Source organism: Nothoprocta perdicaria, unplaced genomic scaffold, assembly GCF_003342845.1.
Source record: "Nothoprocta perdicaria isolate Ctin4 unplaced genomic scaffold, notPer1 scaffold_5, whole genome shotgun sequence".
Lineage (NCBI taxonomy): Eukaryota > Metazoa > Chordata > Aves > Tinamiformes > Tinamidae > Nothoprocta > Nothoprocta perdicaria.
Window position 1 is genome coordinate 8,150,719 of NW_020455754.1, and position 21,266 is coordinate 8,171,984.

The 21,266-nt window shown below is 52.1% G+C and overlaps 1 protein-coding gene across 1 annotated transcript; it reads right to left on the minus strand.

Annotated features, from left to right (window-relative positions):
• Positions 1-676: 676 nt before the first annotated feature.
• On the minus strand, positions 677-18,334 carry SH3TC2 (SH3 domain and tetratricopeptide repeats 2). The gene is made up of 19 exons (XM_026047538.1): positions 18,245-18,334; positions 17,717-17,732; positions 14,203-14,313; positions 12,924-13,028; positions 12,525-12,652; positions 11,639-11,744; positions 11,129-11,272; positions 10,802-11,003; positions 10,476-10,549; positions 9,937-10,132; positions 9,451-9,587; positions 8,486-8,527; positions 6,679-8,382; positions 6,401-6,581; positions 4,743-4,893; positions 4,007-4,129; positions 2,901-3,051; positions 2,037-2,233; positions 677-1,682 (listed from the first exon to the last, which is right to left on the minus strand). The coding sequence occupies exons 1-19, from the start codon at positions 18,332-18,334 to the stop codon at positions 1,491-1,493; spliced, it is 4,050 nt and encodes a 1,349-aa protein (XP_025903323.1). The 3' UTR covers positions 677-1,490.
• Positions 18,335-21,266: the final 2,932 nt, after the last annotated feature.

Below are 21,266 nucleotides of genomic sequence, written 5' to 3' on the forward strand. Positions count from 1 at the left end.
GATGGATGTCTGGTAAGGACTAGGAGAGCTAGAAGGACTCAGCATTTGCAAAAGAGAATTGGGGAAATACCTGTTTTGTACTTAACACTTATAAACAGAGGATCATGTACCTGAGATGAAAGGACTTGCATGGTTTCTGAGTGCCAAGCTCTCTGGCTCTCCAAGCAAAAAGCCTGTTGCAGATGAGCCTGTTCCTAACTCTGAGTGAGTACAGACTGAAAACTGAGGGTTGTTACCAAAAAGAGGTGGGAATAGCATGTGTGAAGCTGCAACTGTTGGTGTTTATTGCTCTCTGGTGGTGAGAATGGCTGCAGATTATTTGGCAAGCAGACATCAGCCTCCTCAGTGCTGCTCCAGCCTCCTGGCTGCAGAAAACCACACTGCACTGTGCAGCCAGGAGCAGAGGTGGCTTGGGAGGGACGTGACAGCAAAGGGGGAACCTCAGAAAAAAGTCGTCATCTTTTCCTGTAGAGGCACCATGGAGTGCTCACACCATGGGAGCTGGAAGGTGGAAACCCAGAGAGGGCTACTGAACACAGAAAACACTCTCCATGAAGAGACAGCCAGGTATTTTATTCTTGACTTGTTTTCACTCTTCCCTGTGCATCCAGTTATGTCCCCTGCTAGGACAAGATGCCTGGTGACACGGGTGACCCATGTGGATCCTCCATGCTCTCTTACGTGTTCTAACAGCCTGCTGCTGGTAGGGCCCCAAGCTCGCCCTGTTCTATCCCCGCCTGTGGTGTTGGCAGGTTCTCCTTCCCTGTTGAGCAGTCCATTGACTGCATTCAGGACCATGCTCTCTTTTCATTGCTTTCCTGCTTCTGCCTCTCACTGGCAGGAGTTTTGGTGGTGCTTTTTATAAAGCAGCATTTGGGAAAGGCTACTGGTTCTGCAGAAGTGTGGGTCACGGGCTTTCTCCAGGCAGAAGGGACAGAAAACAAATAGAAATAAATAAAAGAATTGCTATTTAACTTAAAATATGTTTTGGGTTGGAGGTGTTCCCCTGCGGGCTGTGCTGCCCTATTGGCCCCAGGAGGCGGTGGGTAGAGGCAGGACAAGACACTGGCGCAGGGTGGCACTTGTCCCTGTGCTGCTGTCCCAGGCAGGCGGCCACATTCCTGCAGTGCCATCTAGTGCTCAGCTCCGCTCCACCAAACTTCTGCTCCAGAGCCCTGGTCCAGGCTGGCACGGAGTCCTCATCCTGCCCTGCTCTGTGGTAATACCCCACATTGTCCTGTCAGTGCAGGCTGCTGCCGTGGATGGACATCTAGAGTCACAGCTCTGGCTTGCAAGGAACTAGGAGGACAGTGTGCGAAGCTCTTGATCCCACATCTGTTGGAGAGGAGAAGATAAAACACTGCCGGCCTTCTCAGGATGCTGCACAGGACCTTCTGCAGGCCATTTGTGCTGGAAAGTACCCGGATCTGTGCCAGCAACGAGGCAGAAAACTGCCTTTGCTGGCTGCACACATCCACCTTGGATGTCGGTCAGACGACGTGTCCTCCTTCGCTCAGCCACCTGGCCCGATACATGGCGCATCCCGGCGTGTCCGCGTGGCAGAGAGGAGCACTGTAGATGCGACCCAGCTTGGCGTGAATGTTGCCCTGCAGCTCCTGGTCTCCCACCTCGGTTGCTGCGGCAAGGGCCAAGAGGAAGTAGCCTGCTGCATCCTGTTCATCCTAGCCATAAGGGAGAGGGATGAGCTTTAGGAAGCAGTTTAAATGAAGGTCACACAGTGTGAGGGATCTGGAGCAGAGCCCAGTGGTTCCAGGCATAACCCTGTGACTCTTGACTTAATAGAAATGGGCTCTTTACTGTCATAGCTAAATGCCAGCACTCCTTTCCAAACTGCCTTTCCAAACCTGGTGTGCCTGCATTGTGCATATTTATTTTAAAGCTGATGAAGGTCAAAAGGCCACAGGAGGCAGCCATCTACATGGGAGGCCACTCTGTCAGCAGATATAATACTCCACCTTCAGGTCTCTGCCAAGACCAGTATGTTCAACACAGCACCATGGAAAGAGGTTTCCTACCTTCAGCTTGTGCAGGGTCAAGTTGCCAAGGTGGCAGTACACCTTGGAGTAGTACAGGGCCTCTCCACTGCCCTGCAGCAAGGGAGAGTGCAAGGCAAGGGTCTTCAGGTAGCAATCTTCGGCCATCTCATACATCTGCAGGAAATAGTAGACGGTAGCCAAGCGATGGAAGGCAACCAGCTCTTGCAGCTGATCTCCTGGAAAAAGAGTTGCTGATAGAGTCATCCTGCAGCATGTTCCCAAGTCATCCCCTGCCCTGCACTCTGAACCGTGTGGGGAGGCATTTGTCCAACAGCCCAGGTGTGCAGACAGCTTTAGAAGGAGTCAGCAAGCTTAAATACGGCCCAGAGAAGACATAACCATGGGTAGGGTTGCTGATATCAATGCAGGACAGATTGCCCAGGGAATATCGTTTGCCCAGAGCATTTCTCTGGTGCTGGAAAGGCCATTACAAGACTGGCTCCATCTCAGACACTTATGCTGGTATTTTGCCTGTTCTATTGCTTGTTCTAACTATTCTCATAGTAGGAAGACATGAATTTATCAGGACTTTATTAGAAGAACAAAGAATGAAGAGAGGAACAGTTGTGTTCTGAGCCTTCATCATATTTCCTGTGCTCTGGTGTAGCAACAACCCTGCACTCAGCCCAGTCCCACCACACCAGAGCAGAGTGCTTCCATGTGGCTATCACGCAGCTTAAAAAGGGAAGTGGTTTTAAAAGAGATGTAACCCTTTGGATAAGAATAGAATCAGACATCTTATGAAAGTAGGAATATCCTCCTTTCACATGCATGCTGTTGTCATCTGGAAAGGTGGCCCCTTCCCCAGGAACTGCCCGTACCCCACCAGTTTGCATCACTCACCCACCCTGGTGCTCAGCCTGGCTGCCAAGGTGGCAAACTCCAGTGCCTTCTCGTAGCCCTGCAGCCCGATCTGCAGCTCTGCTAGCTTGTTGAACAGCCGTAGCTCTGTCTTAATGGCCTTCAGTTTCCTGGCCAAGGGCACAGCACCTCCCTGAAGAGAGAAAACAGTGAGTCCACCCCGTTCCTAGGGGTATCAGTACTGTACTTGCCTTGGAGGAATGATTTGACCGAAAGGGATGGACCTAGAGCTTGACAAGAGTGCAGGATGTCCTGATTCTAGCCTCTCCTTCCTCTTAAAATTGAGTTTCATATCCCAGAGCATGGTCCTCAGGACATCTCTTCTCTGCTGTTCTGTAGGTGCCTGAAATTCTAACTCTGAACATGTCCTCTGGAGCAACCAGCTCACGGCTAAAGCTGCCAGGTTTTATACTGCAAAGCCTCTGCCCTTAGGCCCGCTTAGACCGTGGCTGGGACCAGGCTGTGCAGGAGCTGCAGTGCTCACTGCTGCCTGCCTGTCCCAGCTGAGGGTTACACTGGAAGAAAAATTCCCCAAAGCCTGGCAGGCGCCTCCTGAAGAGTTTAGCTAGGTGCTGGGTTCTAGAGATATGCAGAAGTTTGTAAGACACATTTGTCTTCAGCATTTGCTATTAGCAGTCCCCTGCTCAGCCTTCTGTCCTGTGAAGTCTTCTCTGTCCATCAACCAGGAGATCAAACATAGGGTGCACTTATTTTTCCCTGGTTTCTTGGGCCATAACTATTCCTCCAGCTCACACCTCACTTGCTAGCCTATGTTCACATCCTCAGACTATGGTCAGAGGCTGTGTAGGAGAGCACAAAGGCAGTCTTTCTTGGAAACCTTCCCACTGCTCTCAAATAAACCTTGGGGAGACCTAAAGATATTGCAAAATGTGTCTGTGCGCCAGACTTCCCCATTGCCTCATATATAGCAATGCTCCCACTCTGGCACACTCAAAATTACCCCACCTCTCTCCATCCCCATCCTTGCAACTCGGCCATGTGGTTTTGCAGCCAGCCCTGTGGGAGAGCTCTCCATGGCTGTCACCTAGTGGGAACACAAGGACAGAAATGCATAGAGGGGTTCATACCCTATAATACTCCACTGCTTGATCTCTGTTTCGGCTGCCATTAAAAAAGGTATCTCCTGCTTTTTCATAAAGGTCCATGGCCAAGCAGAAGTCGCCGGATTTCACAGCAGTCTGAATAGCTGCCTGGAAGGAAAAGAAGCTGTAGTAAGATTTGGAAGATTTGTCTCAAAACAGAGAGCTAAATCATCAATGTGAGTCCCAGTGCTCCAAACAGCATGTATACAAGTTGTCAAGCAGGTATGTGGGATTGTCATGACGTATTTGCAAGTGCTGAGTAAAAGGATGGAGTGAGGAGACAGAGAAAAACACATCGCTCTGCTAGGTCAATGTGCTCGACTGATGAGCTGGGACATCCAGAGGCATCAATACTTGAACTGGGACTATGTAGTCAGCACCTGCCTCAGCTCTGGGCTTTCAATAAGGTGTGATGGATCCAGCATGAAGATTAACAAGGAGAACGGACAGCCTAGAGAGAGAAAGGGCTGGCAGGAGTGCGGGCAGGTACATTAACTTCTGTGAAGAACAGATATTTTTGTTCCAATGGCCCTGGTGTAATTTTCCAGTCAGAAAATACATGCTCTTCCTCCTAGAAGTAAGTTTGCACTGCTCATGAGAGTATTTTCTTTCCCTTCCAATATTCCCATTCCAAAATGTCTCCTACCAACCCACAACTCTGTGTTGGGAACACAGCTAGCCAGGATAAGAACTGGGACCAGGCCAGCCCCCTCCTTCATACCTGAAAGTACATTTCTACCAACTCGTCTTCCTGCATGAGATAGTAGAGCCTGCCTGCCTCCAACCAGGCCTCTGCTGCTTTGACCGTCTCACCAAGGTCAATGAAGATCCTCAGGCTCTGCTTGGTGCACTCCAGGGACTGTTTCAAAGCTCTGTGATGGTAACAGGCAAAAAAGCATTACAGAGGAATCACAACTCCAAACCTATCCCAACACCTCCCTTTGCTGTGGCAATCCCATCTCCTCCCACATTTGGCATTGGCCAGAGACAAGTGGACAGACATAGCTCTTATCAGTGGTAAAATGGTAAAAAATCCCATGTTTAGTGCATGTGTGTGTATCATTTGGCAGCCTTAGGCCAGCCTGGAATGGCTGCCCATCCTCCAGAGCTCGACACAGCCCTGTGGCAGCCTGCTCCCAAAGAGGCTGCTCACCACCTCTGCTCGTTTCAGACAATATAAAGAGGGTTTTGTCTGGGTCACCTGCAAAACTAATTTGTCACCCTACACTAAGACCAGAAGTCCCACCAAAGCACAGCATTCATGGCAGCACAGCCCATGAGTGCTTGCATGTCTTGGTTTTCTGGTCATTATTTGGTATCCAGAGCCACATCTCTGCCTGTTGCTTGTCCCTTGGTGCAGCCCAACAGACAGGTCTGCAGCCGAATGTGCAAGACTTTGCAGCCCCTTTGCAAGCCACTGATCACCACAGGCCAAAGTCACGAGCAGCAGGACAGAGTTACCAGACTGGACACTGGCTCCAGGAGGCAGCTGCGATGAAGGGAAGGACGGGCAGTGCCTAAGGTATGTTTGTTTGCATGGTGTCTTGCCTGCTGGCAACCAGGCTCCAGCTGTCCTTCGAGTGCAGCGAGTGTGGTGCTTTGTGGTCTTAAATAGCATCGTTCACATGACAGGCGTCTGCTTCCTAAATTCCTTCCCTCTGACCTAACATCCAAATTAATGACAACCCCTGCCCATTTGTCCTTCTGGGGACATGGGAACTAAATCTCTGCTATTTCACACATTTGCTTTTAAAAAATACAGAAAGTCTGATGTCTACCCAAGTCTCTCTCACTCCCCTTCTACCTAATCTAATCAGTCACCTGCATATGTCAAAATGGAGATTGAAAGGTGAGTTGATGTGGGATTTTAAATACATCCTTGTGGAAAAGAATCCACCAGAGCTAGGAAGGGCAGACTCGGTGGCTGGAAGCTGAAGCCAGACTTATTCAAATAACAGATAAGGAATCTATTTTTACTACTGAGCAGTGATTTATCATTGGAATAAGCCATCAAAGGAAGTGATGAATTCTCAGTCTCCGTGTCGCCTCAGATCAAGGTGGAATGTCTTTTTAGAAAACAGTTTGGGCAAACCCATGTCATATCCCAGCTCATAGCTCAGTGTTTTCCAAGCTATCCCAGATCTCTGTCTGAGATTAAACCGTTCCCCTCTTCACTGCACAGGGAACCTGGCCATTCTCAGCATTTCCCTAACTTCAGCAGCATGTGGGAGGCAGGCTAGAGCTACTGCACACCTTCCATTCCTTCTCAGCAGATTCCCCTGCTCCAAACACCTTGGAAAACCACTGCTCTTGTCTTCGGTGAGCAGAGATATCCTTTAAGAACATCTACACTGGAAAAAATCCATGAGCTGGACTTACTTGGATGTGTCCAGAGCCTGATAGAGTTGGCTGAGGGCTTGCTGGATGTTGCCTTCCATCTCTCTGTCCCGGAGCTGTTGTGCCAGAGATACCCAGTGCTCATGGTACGTAATACAGGCCTGGAGATTGGGGGACACTTTACTGTAGAAATGGCAGAGAGACTCAGTGATGTGAAGCTGACCTGCATGGTACAGGGAAGGGACAAGTACAGATCAAACAGCTGTGTTAGGGACAGAGGTGGGCTTTGCCCTGGTTCCCACCAGCAAAGCTCTACTCACTCCTCATATTATGCCACTTCAGGGCAAACAGCAGTGCCAGTTCGTAACAGAGTTTACCATCTTCTATCCGCTGCCTGTTTATCATGGCCTGTGCCAGCCACAGCAGCACCCGGCCCAGCTCCATCTCCAGGTCTTCAGTGCCCTGGAGCCCAGCATAGAGCTCAGCAGACTGGAGCAGGTAGATCTCAGACAGCTGGTTTGCCCCACGTGAAAGGCTCAACTGCCCCAGGTTAGCCAAGGTGATAGCCTGGTTTCTCTTGTTCCCGGTCTCTTTGGCTTTATGCAGGGCCCGGAGGTAATTCTCTGCAGCTTTTTGCACCTGCCCTTCTCCCTTGAGGGCAATGGCCAGCAGGTTGTGAACGGCTCCCCCCTGAGTCACACTATCCGTCCCATGTAGGGAATGTAAGAGCTGCCACATGATCCCTGCAGCTGGGCCTGGCTGGCTGTCCAGGAGATACATCCACCCCAAAGAGAGGGAGGACTCAAAAGCCTCCTCCTCGCTCATCATCCTGCTAAGAGCTACTGCTGTGGCTGCATAACAAACTGCCCCATCCAACACACCGTGCTGGAGATACATTCGGGACAGGATGGCACACAGAGTCCTCTGGGTGGCCACAGCTTTGTTGTCACAGGAGAAATTCAGTGCCTGCTTCAGGTAGAGGCAGGCCACTGCTGGGATGCTGTTCCTTTCTAGTTGACTTCCCGGGAGCTTGGACATATTTTGGAGGATGAAGCCAGCTCTCCAAAGGGGTGTTGGTGCCCCCTTGACACCGCTGGGAACAAACAACCTGGCAGAGGCCAATGCAATGTTTGGCAGGTATTTCTTGTCGTACAAGTAGCTCAAGATGGGGGTGGCATCCAGTGACACAGCACTGGTTTCTGGGCTGAGTGAAGTGGTGGCAAGGCATTGAAGGCGCTCGGTAAAGGGTAGAACTTCATCATTTTTGCCCAACTGTAAGAAGAGCTTGACAATAAGGAAGCAGACTCGGGCCTCCAAGAGAATGTTACCCACAGCAATGGCTTCTCTGAGGATGTATTTCATGACCTCCAGCTCATTCTCTGAGCTGAAAGAGTGGTCAGGCAAGCAGACAAGCAAAGTCACTGTTTTCCCCAGCAAAGAGGAGAACTTGTCCTTCATGTTCTGTTTCAAGTAGATGGAGGCAAGGTTCACATGCAATGCAGCCATCAGGGGTAGATCCCCAAAACCCATGTCCAGGATGCTCATGGCTTCCTCAAAGTAGACTCGAGCCTGAGAGAACTTGACCTTTTTGATGCAGAGCTTACCCAAGAGGAAACAGAGCCGAACATGAGCCCAGACCAAATAAGTCCTTTTGGCCCAGTTCCTGGAGGTCTCAAGGTACAAAACCAGTTCATCTTCATCAGAAAAACCATAAAAAGTTGAGCTGAGAAAGGAAAAATTGAGATCATAGAGGCTTTGAAAACTGGGCACATAACTGCTTTGGTTAAGGAAGGTCAATATTGGGTCGAAGACATCAGCATCCTCCATGTGGCCAACATTCAGGTCAATGAAGAACTTGGGATCATCAAAATCATCTGACTTCTCCAGGAAGATATCTTCCAGTGCAGCAGGAGCTGATTCACTCCCTGGGCTAGACTTCTCGGAGGTGCTAGATGTTGTCCAGCTGTTTATTTCCTCCCAAGACTGCAGCAGTTGGATATCCTTATGGCTCTGGAGAACAGCCTCTGAAAGGGACATGCAGATCACAGTGGGATACTTTTCTATGTCAAAATTAATTCTTTGAAATCATCATAAAAGCATCCTATTTTGTCCCCTCCACATACTCACCTGGTGGTACTTTGGGGAATGTGGCTGTGGGTTCAAAACCATCTACACAGACAAGGAGACAAACAGAAAACAAGAAGCTTAAAGCCTTGGTCAATGTTAGCATGCAGGCACCACACTCGAATCTTACAGAGATCTGCTACTGCTCTGCTAAAGCCAGGACCAGTATTTAGAAGAAGAAGTTCATTTCTGGCACTGGACAGCCCATGCAACACATATCTTCTTCTGGGGTCAGAACATGGCAAACGACTGACAGGTGATCGTGAGGTGAGCACTGGCAACATTACAGTTCCCAAGGAACAAGCAGGTCTTCTTTCTCATGGGTAGGAATTAATCAGCTCTGTCTCACTACAGAGCTTTGTTGTGCCTACTCAAAGGTTTCAGATACCCACACATTTCTGGTCTCCTGGCTCCTGCTCTGGGCACAGAGACACCTTTATGGTCACTTTAACTGTGCAGTGCTCTTCAATATACACCTAAAGGGCAGGAGACTGGGCTCTGACAGGACTGCATGGACCTGTCAAGGGAAGCCAGATAGGCTTTTTTTTTTTTTTTTTTTTCTTTTTTAATTGTTGGACGGAAAAGAGTTTGAATTATTCATGCCTCATATTTCATCCTTTTTTTCCAAAGCCTTTCCTAACTCCTCAGTCTCTCTGAGGACCTCAGCAGGATCATCTCTCACTGCAAGGTGGTCAACAGCCAGCACCTACAGCCAGCATTAGTCCAGAGCAACAAGAGTGAACCACAGCCCTAGAAGAAGAGACTAAACTAAACCGCACTGTGGCAGGACTCAGTTCCTAAGGGCACCTACAGCCTCCAGGATCAGGCTGAGCAGGGGACTCTGAAGTTCTTCCATGCACAGTTCTCTCACCTGAGCAGCCTGGAGCAAGGAGCTCTCTAGGCACGGCCCAAAGCTGTTCTCCAAGGGCACCCTTGGGGCTGGGCACCTCAGAGAGAGGAAGACTCACCAAGCCGGTACACAGAGGTGATGTCCGTGCGTGCCAGGTCACTGAGCAAGGTGGTGAAGTGCTGCTCATTGCCATTGCAGGGGATGCGCAGGAGGCAGACTCTTTCTTCTTCACTCAGAAATTCCAAGCCCTTTCCTCTATGACAAAGTCAAGAACATTTCTAGCTGAAACAGTGGAAACCAGTGGCATAGTTTTACTGGGCTGTCCTCACCTAAACTGAGGTCTAGCCCATGGCCAGACTTGTTCCTGTCCAAGAATTACAAGTGAATTGTCTCCAGTAATAATTGATAGCTCTCTCTGGGCAGAGATTCCTGGAACCTGTTGGCAGAAGGGCCTGGCTTGGGCTTCTGGGCAAACCCCAGATGGATTCTCTGTGAAGTTCTTGCAAGTCAGATAAGCTGCCCTGGATTCTCACATACCCTTGAGCTGGAGCTCATTCCCCTCTTCCTAACCACAAGTTCATCTAGAAAGCAGCAGTAAACTTACAGAGGTTTACAGGCCTCAGGATTTATGCATCTGGTTGGGACAAAGCCAATATTCCCATTGCTCTGGGATTTTCCCACAAACCACGGCAGTCCTGGAATAAGGAAACCAATGACTTCTATGCTGTCTCCCTTGGAGAAGCTCAGTTCTTCCCAGGTTTCTCCTCTGTGATCCTCTTTGGCTGTGCACCTGCCTTTGACTGAGAAACAAAGAAAACAACTGCATTTAGTGTACGAGGCCTGCTCTTTAAGCAACTTTGCTAGAAAAAAATAGATAGGAAAGACCACAAGTTTAGCTTCAGATGACTACTTCTTTGTCCCCTAAAGGGAGCTCTTCAGATCAGCCCTCTAAATTCATGCAATTCCCAGGATATATTCCCCATTCAAGAGAAGCCAAATATATAGTTTTGTCATGAGCACTTTGCAATGCAGTTTCATTGCCAGAACAGTAGATCTGCCCTTTGCATTTGTGGCTGAATCCAGATTCACAAAAGCTGTGTCCTTGATGGGGAAAGACAGCCATGTTACACAGATGTCACTCACCAATTGCTTGAGAAGTTGTCCCACTTATCTCCTGGGAGAGGCCAAAATTCACAACATGGTTCTTCAAGAACCACCTGCAAGGCAAGAAGCAGCCAGAGGAATACCAGAAGGTCCTTCCCTCTGTCTTCAGTCCACCCAAAAAGGAGGACCTCATATGAGCAGGAATAATATTCTGTTCCCTGGCACTCATGTAGAGCATGGCCAGCATGGCCACTCCAGTAATCCCTGGTAGTGGTGCTATTGGGCATGGAGAGCAATCTGCACCTCCTCACTGCAGGCTTGAGTGTCCCTTCAGGCTTGAGAGTTGGAATAGAATGTCTACTTACTGATAAAATGGTTGAGGTACTGGCTCTACAGCTGTCACGGGCACCAGGCCTCGTTGACCTGTCAATAAGGAAATCCCTTCCCACTTGGACTCTTCTCCAGTGTTCTTCACGTGGATCAGCTCATTACTGCAGAGCTTCAGGCCATCCTCTCGTTCCTCCTCTGTCTGGCAGACAGTGGGCACTGCCCTGGAAAAAAAGTTACCTGCAGATAGAAAGAGCCATGCCTAGGTCAATTGCATCAGTTCAAGATGGAACCCATAATGGAGCTACAACACAGTCTTGCTAAGATGCTTATGAGAAAGTCCCTACACGTGTGCTGCTCCTCACCTTCCTGCAGTAGCAGCCCCAGATATATGGTGGCCAGGCGATCTTCATTTACAGTAACTTTGATCTCAGTGTCCTCCATAAGAGCACAGTTCAGCCAGTACACCTGGTCAAAGAGAAGCTGCTCCAAGCAGCTGGCCACATACCCTGAAAGACCAACGGGGTAAAACAGTGTTAACATCCTCCTTTGCTAGAATGTCTGGAACACTCTTGGAATATCTCCCAATCTGCCACTGGCAACCACGTTGTGAGGCTGCAACCTCTAATTCTGCTCCCATTCCCACTAGGTGCAGTAAATGGACTACACTCTCCTGTGTCTCTTTTTACTGAGCCAGACAATGGCTTCATAAATCTGTAGATGGTCACCAAGGTCTTTCTGTTCATATTCCTTCCTTTAAGATGTCTACCTGAGTGTATTACCATGTCTTTAGTGTGACATGGCTCCTCCCCAAATTCTTCACACACTGTCTCTTTTTATCTTCCACAACCTGCTTCATATTTTGCATACTTTACCTAAGGTCAGATATGTGGAAAATTTCCAGATTTCTTCAAGGGTTTTGAAGGTGAGCAGGAACCGATTCTCCTGTGCTTGTACACAGACCAGCCTGGCTGAGAGCTCCTAAACAAAGAAGATAAAGCAGAAACAAGGGAAGGTCCTGGGGATCTGACAGAAGTTTGTGGCAGTATGGTAATAATATTAGATCCTGGAAGGAGAATAGGGAATCTTTTATGAGCATATTCCAAGCCAAAGCTAATGAGCTAGTCCCGTTGTCTGGGCTTAAAGGGAATGTGCTCCAACCAGCTGAGTCTGTCAGCAAAGAGGGATGGAGTAACCACAGTGACAGCTCCCTGTGGTGCAGTCGGTGGAGGGCAAAGAAACTAGAACAGTGCTGTCCCTGCACAATTTACCTACCTTCTCTTCATCTAGGCTGATTTCCCAAGGGAGATAGGCATTTCCACCAGGGACCTAATCTTGTTGCAGAGCTTTGAAGAGCCTAGCCCCGTGCAATGCTGCTTGTTATTTAGTGATCACCATAGTGCTATGTGCATGATTCCTCAGGCAGCTCAGTGCCTCCAAAGTCATGTTCCTGGTAGGAGGTTCAGCTTCGTATCTATCTCTCCCTTCTTTCCCCTATTGTTCCCATCCAGTTTGTGGAATATTCAAAACCTGCTTGGATGCAGCCCTGTGCCACATGCTCTAGGTGACCCTGTGTGTGCAGGGGGGCCCGACTAGATGATCTCTGGAGGTCTCTTCCAACTTTAATGATTCTATGATTCTATGATCCAGGGACACAGACCTACAGGGGCCTTGGAGGAACTTCTTTCTCTGCTGAGTTTGGTGCCCCATCACACTGTTTTCAGTGGTACGTTTTCCTATGTTGGGGCCCGAGGCTCCTACCTTGAAGAGAGCACAGACTTCTCTGTCGTCATTCTCCAGAGCCCACAGCTTCTTCCTGACTGCTTCCTGGAGCTGGGAATTCAGGCACTGGGACGAGCGGCTCTCAACAGAGAAGAAGAGCGAAATCTCTTGAAAAGGAAATGCGCAGGGTTAAGGGGAGAAGGAGCTCCATGCAGAGCCTCTGCCATTGCACAGCCTTCCCTGCCCTCAGTCCCACCCCTGCCTCCAGCTCTTACTTGGTTGCAGTGCTCAACCAACAGAAATAGATACCACCCTCTCTGCAGACATTAGCAATGAAGATGAGAGACTCAAGGAATGCCAAGGGTCTTCAGCTGTGGTACCAGTCCTTGATACATGCAACCACTGAAAGACTGTTTGTTGCTGAAGACCTTATCTTACCTGGCGGGAAGCCCTCCCCGACAGTCAGCAGCACTGAAGAGGTGTCTGGCAGGTCTTCTGCTGCCTCTGGAGCAGCATCACTTGGCTCTGGCTCCGTGGCATTACCTAGCAGGGAGGTGGGAGACAGAAGAGCTGCGGTCACATTTTATGGCAGAGGTCTAGGACAGTCTGCCTAACCAAGTCAACAGGAAGCAAAGTCCATGGGTCACATTGCAGATCTGTCTGGAGGACTGTGTGAATCTGGTATCACCTTAAGATCTTGCTCAAGAGTGGGAGCAATCCTGGGATTAATGTGTCCAACCACAAGAGAAACTTCATGTTTGGCTTCCTTCCAGCGCTGGAGTAACCTTGAAGTGAGGAATTCACTTCTTACTCTAGGCACAAACCCTCCTGGATAAGATCTGGTGGCAAGGTGACTATAATGGGGACATCTTGGCGAGAGGATCTCAGAATAAAATCTGCAGTGCAAAGTACACTCTTCTGCAGTGCAGCAGAGCCAAGGATAATGCTTTATAAAATGCTTTGCTTATTAATTTGACAATTGAAATAAGATTTTCTCCACTCCTGTGCCGGCATGGATCTGAATCCAAACCACTTTCTCTCTGCTTCACACATCATCAACTATTGCCAGAAAAGAATCTGTAAGTGAAACTTTATTTGTTAATTATATTAATAATGGCTGTGGTGCATAAAAATCCAGCTTTTGTATTCACATCTGTATTGTTTGTGGAGAGATAAGAAGATTAAAACCATATTTTTTTTTTGTTAGCAATCAAATAGGCTGTGTAAGGGAAGCCCATGTATATTTAGAGATCTGGAGCTGGAAAGTCCAGTGGTTTCAGTTACTCTTTTTGACCGGAACTGTGAAGTTCCTTTTGTTTCGTCAGCTTTGCTAGTCAGTGAGATAAATAGTGTTTTGCCCTGAGAATTATAAACCTTATTTATAGTTAGCAATAGAAAAGAATTGCCCAAGGCTGTACATGTAATGAATGGGCTTTTTTAAAAGAAAAGCCTCTCCATTTCACTTCTGAACAGGCAATTTAAACACAATTAAAGGACTTCATCCACGTATTCTGTCCTCCTCTATAGAGGTGGGAAGCTGAGACAGGGAAGTGAAATGAGTCGGAGGCAGAGTTAAAAGAGAGCCTGGCTCCTACCTAGTTCGGGTTTAACTGCGTTTAACATGTCCCTCCTTTCCTCCCGCCTTGAGTTATCCACAGACAGAGGCTCCTGCTGGGCAGGACGAGCACGGCCGAGGTGTCCCTCCCTTCCCTGGTACCTGATGCCATGGTCTTCTCCTGGCACCATTGTCCCCAGCGCTTGGCCGCGGCGTGGCGCAGGTGACCCCACCGGGAGAGCAGCACGGGACAGCAGCGGTCACACTCCTCGCCTGCGGAGCACGAGTTGCGGAGAGGGTATCAGGCACCCGGAGCAGGGTGCTCCCGGCCAGGGGGGCTCCGCAGGACTCAACGACGGCGGTGATGAGCGAGAGACAGTGATTGCAGGGGAGACACAAGGTCCTGCAGAGCTGGTTGGGTGGGCAGGCGTCAGGCCACTGCCCAGCTGAGAGGACGAATGGGTTTGATCCTCGTGGCACTCACCGCTTCAGCATTTATTTGTGTTTGGGCCAAGCTCAGAAAGGGAACTGGGAGATTTTTCAAGAGATAAAGTGAAGGCGCTGGCAGCGGGTCACGGCTAGTTGTGCCAGTGACTCATTTACCAATCTGGTGCTGAAATATTTTGTAAGCCCGGTCAGGAAGCTCTCCCAGGCCAAGCCTAACGCAGAGCCAAGCAGCACGTCCTAGGAGTCATGGGCCATGCTACTGGCACCCGAGGCTGGGTGACACCGTGTTCCCAGAGGACACGCAGCTGGAGCCGCGGGCACTGAGCTGCCTCCCTTCTCCATCTCATTAGCACGGGATGCTTGGATCCTGCCGGCTGCCTTCGTGCCGGCGTGGGAATTGCCTTGCAGGGCACTGTCACCTCTGCCTGCTGCCTCCAGGCCCTTGCAGTACCCAAAGGGCTTCTGCAAATGCTGCCACGGCCAAGGGTGCTCCTGGCAGCAGTGACAGCAGGACAGGGGTAGCAAAGGGGCTCCTGAAAACCCACAGCACAGGAACAACCCAACAGCCCTCTGCATCACCCTCCATGGCCAAAATGTCCCATCTGCTTTCCCACACGTATACATCCAGCGGGACACGCAAGCTGCCCAGAAGAGGCAGGGGCATCCCTGGGGGAGCAGCAAGCACCCAGAGGGGCCAGCGCACAGTGCCAAGCTCTGCCCAGCAGCCCCGCATTCCCAGGGCTTGCAGCCCCGCATTCCCAGGGCTTGCAGCCCTGCCGGGACAGGGGACGCGGGGGCACTTACCCGTGCAGCCCAGCACCAGCTCCTGGTGCCAAGGGGCCCCCCAGCAGCAGCCCATGTGTCCAGCATCACCGGCAGCCCCGCGCTGGTGGCGGCTCCGTGACGGGCTCAGCGAGCGGCTCGGCCGCTCTCACAATGCACAATGTGCCTTTTGACGGGGCAGCGCCGCGGGCCACGCCGGGGGCTGGCCCCGTCCCACCGGCTGCAGCCGCTGCCCCGTGCCAGCCCCGCAGCTCCACACCCCCCTTCCCGCCCCGGCTCCGGCCGCACTTGTCACCAGGCCCACGTGGCACATTCCTGTCATTCCTGCCGCCGCGCTGCACGGGCTGTCCCATGGAGTGCAGAGGCTGCCCGAGCCTCAAGCCTTGGTCCCCCGAGCTCCCTGCAAGCACCCACCTCACCTGCAGGGAAACCCTGCGGCGGCTTGTCCAGCATCCCCCATCCAGGCCCTGCTCCGAGACTCCTCCTGCACCGGCTTTCCCAGCTCCACAGCGCTGCTCCCAGTGCACACCGAGGGCAGGTTTCCCGCACCACGCACGTCTCACTGGAGCTGAGCTATGGCCAAGCGAGCCAAAAGCGAGTTCCCTGCAAGCACAAGCGCTGTTGGGATGTACAGGGCTAGAACGGCTCATCTCTCACCTGAAGCACAGCAGAACTCCTCGGACCCCCGATGTGAGGACCAGCAGGGACCCACCTGAGTGCTGAGCTGCATCCCTTGGGCAGCCAGCATGAACTCTCATTCTCTCCTTGCTTACATGATCTGTTGACTTGCCAGCTTTCAGGACTAAGACTCCTGAACAGGCTGGTAGACCTCAGTATGCTAGTGATAGCAAATCATCTCCTGGGAAGGTCCATGCTTTAAGCATGAAGCATTCAGCAATCAGCTGGCCCTGGGGCCTCCACAGCAACAAATTGTTTGCTCTATGAGTGCTTCTGGCTCTCACAGAGCCCCAAACCACAACCTCTTCATGCCAAGGCCTAGAGCTTCTCCAAGAAGGCAGGGGGTAGCTGCTCACCAGACAAGCTCCCATGCCCTGATGGGCTGCCAGCTCCTGGTGTATATGCCCGAGGAAGAGCATGAGGAAGACTTGGCTGTGGGACAAGCTATGGTGCTTGCACTCTAGCAGGAGCACTGCTGCCTGCAAGCCCAGATGTTCTTGCAGGAGGCAGTTCCCAAATCTAAACCAAAACAGAAGACTTTGCAGGCGGGATTGCACGACATGGTGGTGCAATTCTGGGCAGAAGCCTGGAAAGAGCCAAAAGAGCGGGGATCTCTCCTCATCAGAACAAACCAGATTTCAAAATGCTGGGGTTGTCCGGAAAGGACTAGTCATCCTCTCACATGCCCTCTACTCGGCCGTCCCTCCATCCCAGCTCTCCCTGGTTGATGCCTTGCTCACACGTGGCTGTGCCTCGTCCTCCCTCCCTGTCTCGAGAGTCCCGGGCGCCAGGCGCCCTGGCTGTGTCCCGCGTGCTGCTACTGGGACGATGCTCCTCCTCACAGAGCAGCGCGGGGGCTGTGCGGAGCTGCGCGGCACAGAGAGGGCACCACGGGCCCCCGCGGCAAGGGGACTGTCAGCTTCTGTTGCACAGAGCCCCCGAAAAGCTCCGCATTTAGAAAGCTCCCCCAAGGAGTTTTCTATCTATGTAATGTCCCCGAGGAGGTTACGAAGATGCAGGGAGCTTCACAGGCAGGTGTGGATTTTGGCGTGCCCACCTGCACGCAGAGCACGTTTCTGGGAGGAGTTCAGCACATCTTTAGAAGAAAGATGGTGCTGTGTTGGGCCCATGTTATCATGTTTTGAGTCCCTCAGAATGTTTTGTTTTTGGTAACAGCTGGTCATCATGGTGCGTCAAAGCCTTTTACCAAGGAAAATACTGTTTTTTTTAAAAGATCAACAGAAGATTATGTTTCATCATGTGTGGAACTGAAATCTTTTTGCTTTTCAATTTTCCTAAATAATTCAATGTCCTAAACTCCCCCTCTAAATGCAAAGACATCAGTCTCCTGAGTGACCTGACATGTAATTTTCCTTTTGGGCAGCAACCCAAAACAACTCCAGCTCTGCTCCCTACCCTGTTATTTACTGCTCCGTGCCTTGGATCTCCTCTGGAAACCCCCATGGCTCCTGCGGGAAGTCTCAGCCTGGGCACTCTGGAAATGTCCTGTACTGAGAAGTGCTCCAGCAGCCAGTGAGGGTCCCTGACCCTGACTGGGGACTGATGTCTAAGCCAGTTCTGTGCCTGGGTAATCCAACCACTGCAAACACTCTGTCCCCTGGGTTGTCACCCACCACCTTTCACTGCAGCTCAATTTGTTTCATTAATCTGTGCTGTGGTTTCTTTCACTCTCCTATTAAAGCCATTTCCTGCGCGCAAGGGACCCAAACAAACCGATTCCTCCCCACTCTGTTCATCAGCCCCATACCTGAGCCTGCAGCCCACTGGGGACCAAAACCACCAGCTCTTCTCCCCAGGCACGGGCTGCAGGAAGCGCCTGCAGGCTGCCCTTGTGGCCGTGCTCACGCAGCGGGGCCGAGCCACACGGTCCCGCGAGAGCAGCCGCCGGGCAGCGCGCACGGGGCCGGACTGACCTGCTCCGGAGCACTCGGCTCGCCCCGCTCCCGGATGGCGCTCCTAAGCATCTCCTTCCTTGCGTGCAAGTCCTGGCCACCGACTTTGGACCCTTTGCAAGCAGGGTGTCCCGAGGGAGCACTGCGGGGCACGAGCGTGCGCGTGTACGTGTGCGCGGGGCAGGCGAGCGAGCCCCGTGCCGCCGCTCCCTCGCACGAGGAAAGGAATTCCTTCCGAGAGCGGCTTATCATCTCAGGAACCTCTCCGCTTCCCAGCAGAGCCGCTGAGGTCAATGAGTTACCCGGGAGTTATGCTACAAACAGCCCAGCGTGCACGCAGAGCGCTGGCTCCCGAGGGGAAACGCAACCCCCCGAGGCGCTACCTGTGCGCAGCGTTTGCAGGAAACGAGCACCGGGGAGGCTGCCAGCGGCTGGGAAATCAGGGAACGGGTTTTGTTGTTTTGCAGCCCCATCGGGGTCCACGCAGCCGGAGCGGCCGCGGGTCCAGCGTGTTCCAAGCGGCTCTTTTGCATCAGCGGGCTGCGCTGGCACACGCCCGTGCCCTCCTGCCGGCCCCGCGTCCTTGAGGCTCCGGACTTTCCGTCCTCATCCCGCCTCACCTCCCCCTGCCGCGGCACCGCGCCAGGGGAGAAGCGCTACCTGCGTCAGGCTTTGGGCGGCCTGGGGAGACGCTCCTCGCTGCAGCGTCCTGCCTTCCTGGCGGTCTGTAAACACTGCTCCATGGAACAGGAGACCTGTGCACCCCGCAGTAATTGTGCACCTCGCTGCAAGCAGCCTGGCCAGAGAAAAGTGGAGTTGTTTTTTTTATTCTGTTTGCTTTGCAAACGATGGGAGTATTAATACCAGCCTTCTCTGATATGCCTGTTTCCTTCTGGGCGTGCTCAAGAGTTGGCCATTCCTTGGCAGTTTCAAAACAAACCCTCGTTGCTTTGCATTTTGCTATTTAAAAAAAAGGAGCCTGAAAGAGAAAGGAAGTAGACCTAAACCTGACTTCAACTGGGAGGAAAAAAAAAATAAACAAAATGATTGTTTCGGATGAAATAAACACTCGTTTATTTCTGCTGCCGTTGCAGGGAGACCTGTTTTGGTGCTCATTAGGGCAGTGTTTTCCTTCCTTCGTCCTCTGCAAACTCAGCCAAGTCAAGCAAGGGCCGCGGCTGGGAGACCCGGAGCCCACGCTGGTGTGAGCAGAGCGAAGCCCCGTGCCCGTCGGGGCAGCACGCGCGGGACCCCGGTCACTTTGTCCTTCTGCCCGACTCTCTGCTCGCACCTTCATTTTCTGCAGAATGGGCACAGAGCTGCTGGGAGACCCCCAGCACATCCCCTCCTGCAAACCTGGGTCATTCGAGCTGTCCCCAGGACCGGCTGCTGCCAGCTCTGGTGCACGGGGCACTTCGCCTGCAGCACATTAGCAGGAAACTAACAGTAGCTGAAATGCAGGCAGACAAGCCTGATTCCAGACATTTTTTCCCCTTATTGCTCTCCCTCCAAGACCCTGTTTTTTTATTTCTCCTCCAAGCCCCCTTCTAGTCCCTCCAATCTGTGCACGCAGTGCATGGCAATCCAAACCGGTCTCATGCACTGGGTTCCTCCAGTTGGAAGACTGGCTCTTCCAGTAACTAAGGGGTTAAGCAGACTCGAGGGCTGAACTACGCTGAACTCGGGCACTTCGCTTCCAGAAGTGCTGAGGCCGGCTCCGCTCCTCCGGCTTGCATTGTTTCCAGCAAGAAGCGGAGGAAGTAAACGCTCTTGGAAAACAGACCATGTGTGTTGGCCAGGCTGCCACGGGCCCCAGAGGCTTCACTCCCTGCTGCAGCAAATACTGCAGCCAGTGGCTGCTCCCGGGCTAATCTGCCAGGCTGAGAGTGCCCGGGATTTGGCTGCCTGTGGAAAGCAGTTCTGGCTGCTGCTTTGGGACCTCCTGGATGTTATCTGGGTATGAAGCCGTTGCTGCATCCCGCTCAGTGATCGTGACCGCGGCTTCAAAGGCAGCGCTGAGCACTGCCACCGCCCAGGAGAGCCTCCAGACTCCTCGGAGACAGAGCAAGGAAGCAGATAAGGCACGGGAAGGAAGAAGGAAGGACCAAAGCCCGTCAGCTGAGCTCAAGGGTTTGCATTGCAGCCCCTGCCTGGCACTCTGTGCTGCTGCAAGGATCCTCCCTGTGGTTAAGCCTCTGTGCAAACGGGTTGCGAGCCCCCACAGACGCTGTGTCTTGGTGTCTCTCCATTACTGAGCTCATCCAACACCTTCGGTCATTGCCCGTCTCCCCAAGACATCCCACTCCAGCCTTGCTGGTGCTGCTCCTGCAGCCTCTGCTCCTGCACGTTGCTTTGCCAGGATAACCTTGCCCGGCTGATGGCAGAGCTAGAGCCCCTGCTGGGGCCAGCACTGCTTTGGGGACACTTAGTGGGGACAGTCACCCACTTCACTGCAGGTTTTAGGTACAAGATCCTCCGGGAAAGCCTTTCTGCCTCTAGAGCAGCTTCTTCCAAGGTCACGCAGGCAAAGAGGTGGCCTGGACATCACGTCCTCCTGCGAGATCTTGACGAAAAGCTCAGGGAGGCGCAGCATATCCTCAGGACACTTATCCCACCTCCTTCTGTCTCCCGTCATCATCCCGCCTGCCTGCACTCCGACAAGGTTACAGGGATGAGAAGCGTTAAGCCAGGCTTTTCACCGCAGAGCGACTTCACTCCATCCTGCCCAAGGACCCCAGCCAGCAGAGGACACAAAGGGACATGACAATACATCGTGCTTTCTGCTGCCCTTCTCTAACTGGTGCCTTTTGTGTGGCCTCCATCCCCTCCTCAGATAGCCCTGTCTAGTCCCTCCACCATGAAGCCCAGCCCCTGTCCTAGCAAAACAGTCCCCTTCTCAGGAATCGGCCCCCAAGCTCCCAAGCTGCTCCCCAAGGCCACTGAGGAACATCTCCCCAGGAGGTACCTTGCAGCCTTGCCTGTCCTGGGAGCCAGAGAGGAAGACCCCTCTGATTCCTCCTTCTTCCGGAGAGCCTGATGTTTGGCTGGTAGTAGGATGGTGGGATGGGATGCTCCTGGCAGTGGAAAATGATCCTCGGCTGATGGAAAGCTTCCCTTGGCCGCCTGATTTCTCTTTGCCAATGGAAGAGCTGCTGCAAAGAGGTCCATGAACTCCACCCTTCGTGCTGTCCCCATCCAGTCATGGCTTCTCTCCTTGGCCCCTCATCTCTGCTGTTCTTCCAGGCTGGAAATATCTCTGCCCTGCACTGAGCATTAAATGGCCTTAACTCTATAAATAATGCAGGAGAATCGATGGCAGGTGCCTTGGAGACAGCAGCCAGCCCCTGAGAAACTCCCGAGCCCCCTGAACACCACCAGGAGGGACTTGGGGTGCAGCTAAACATC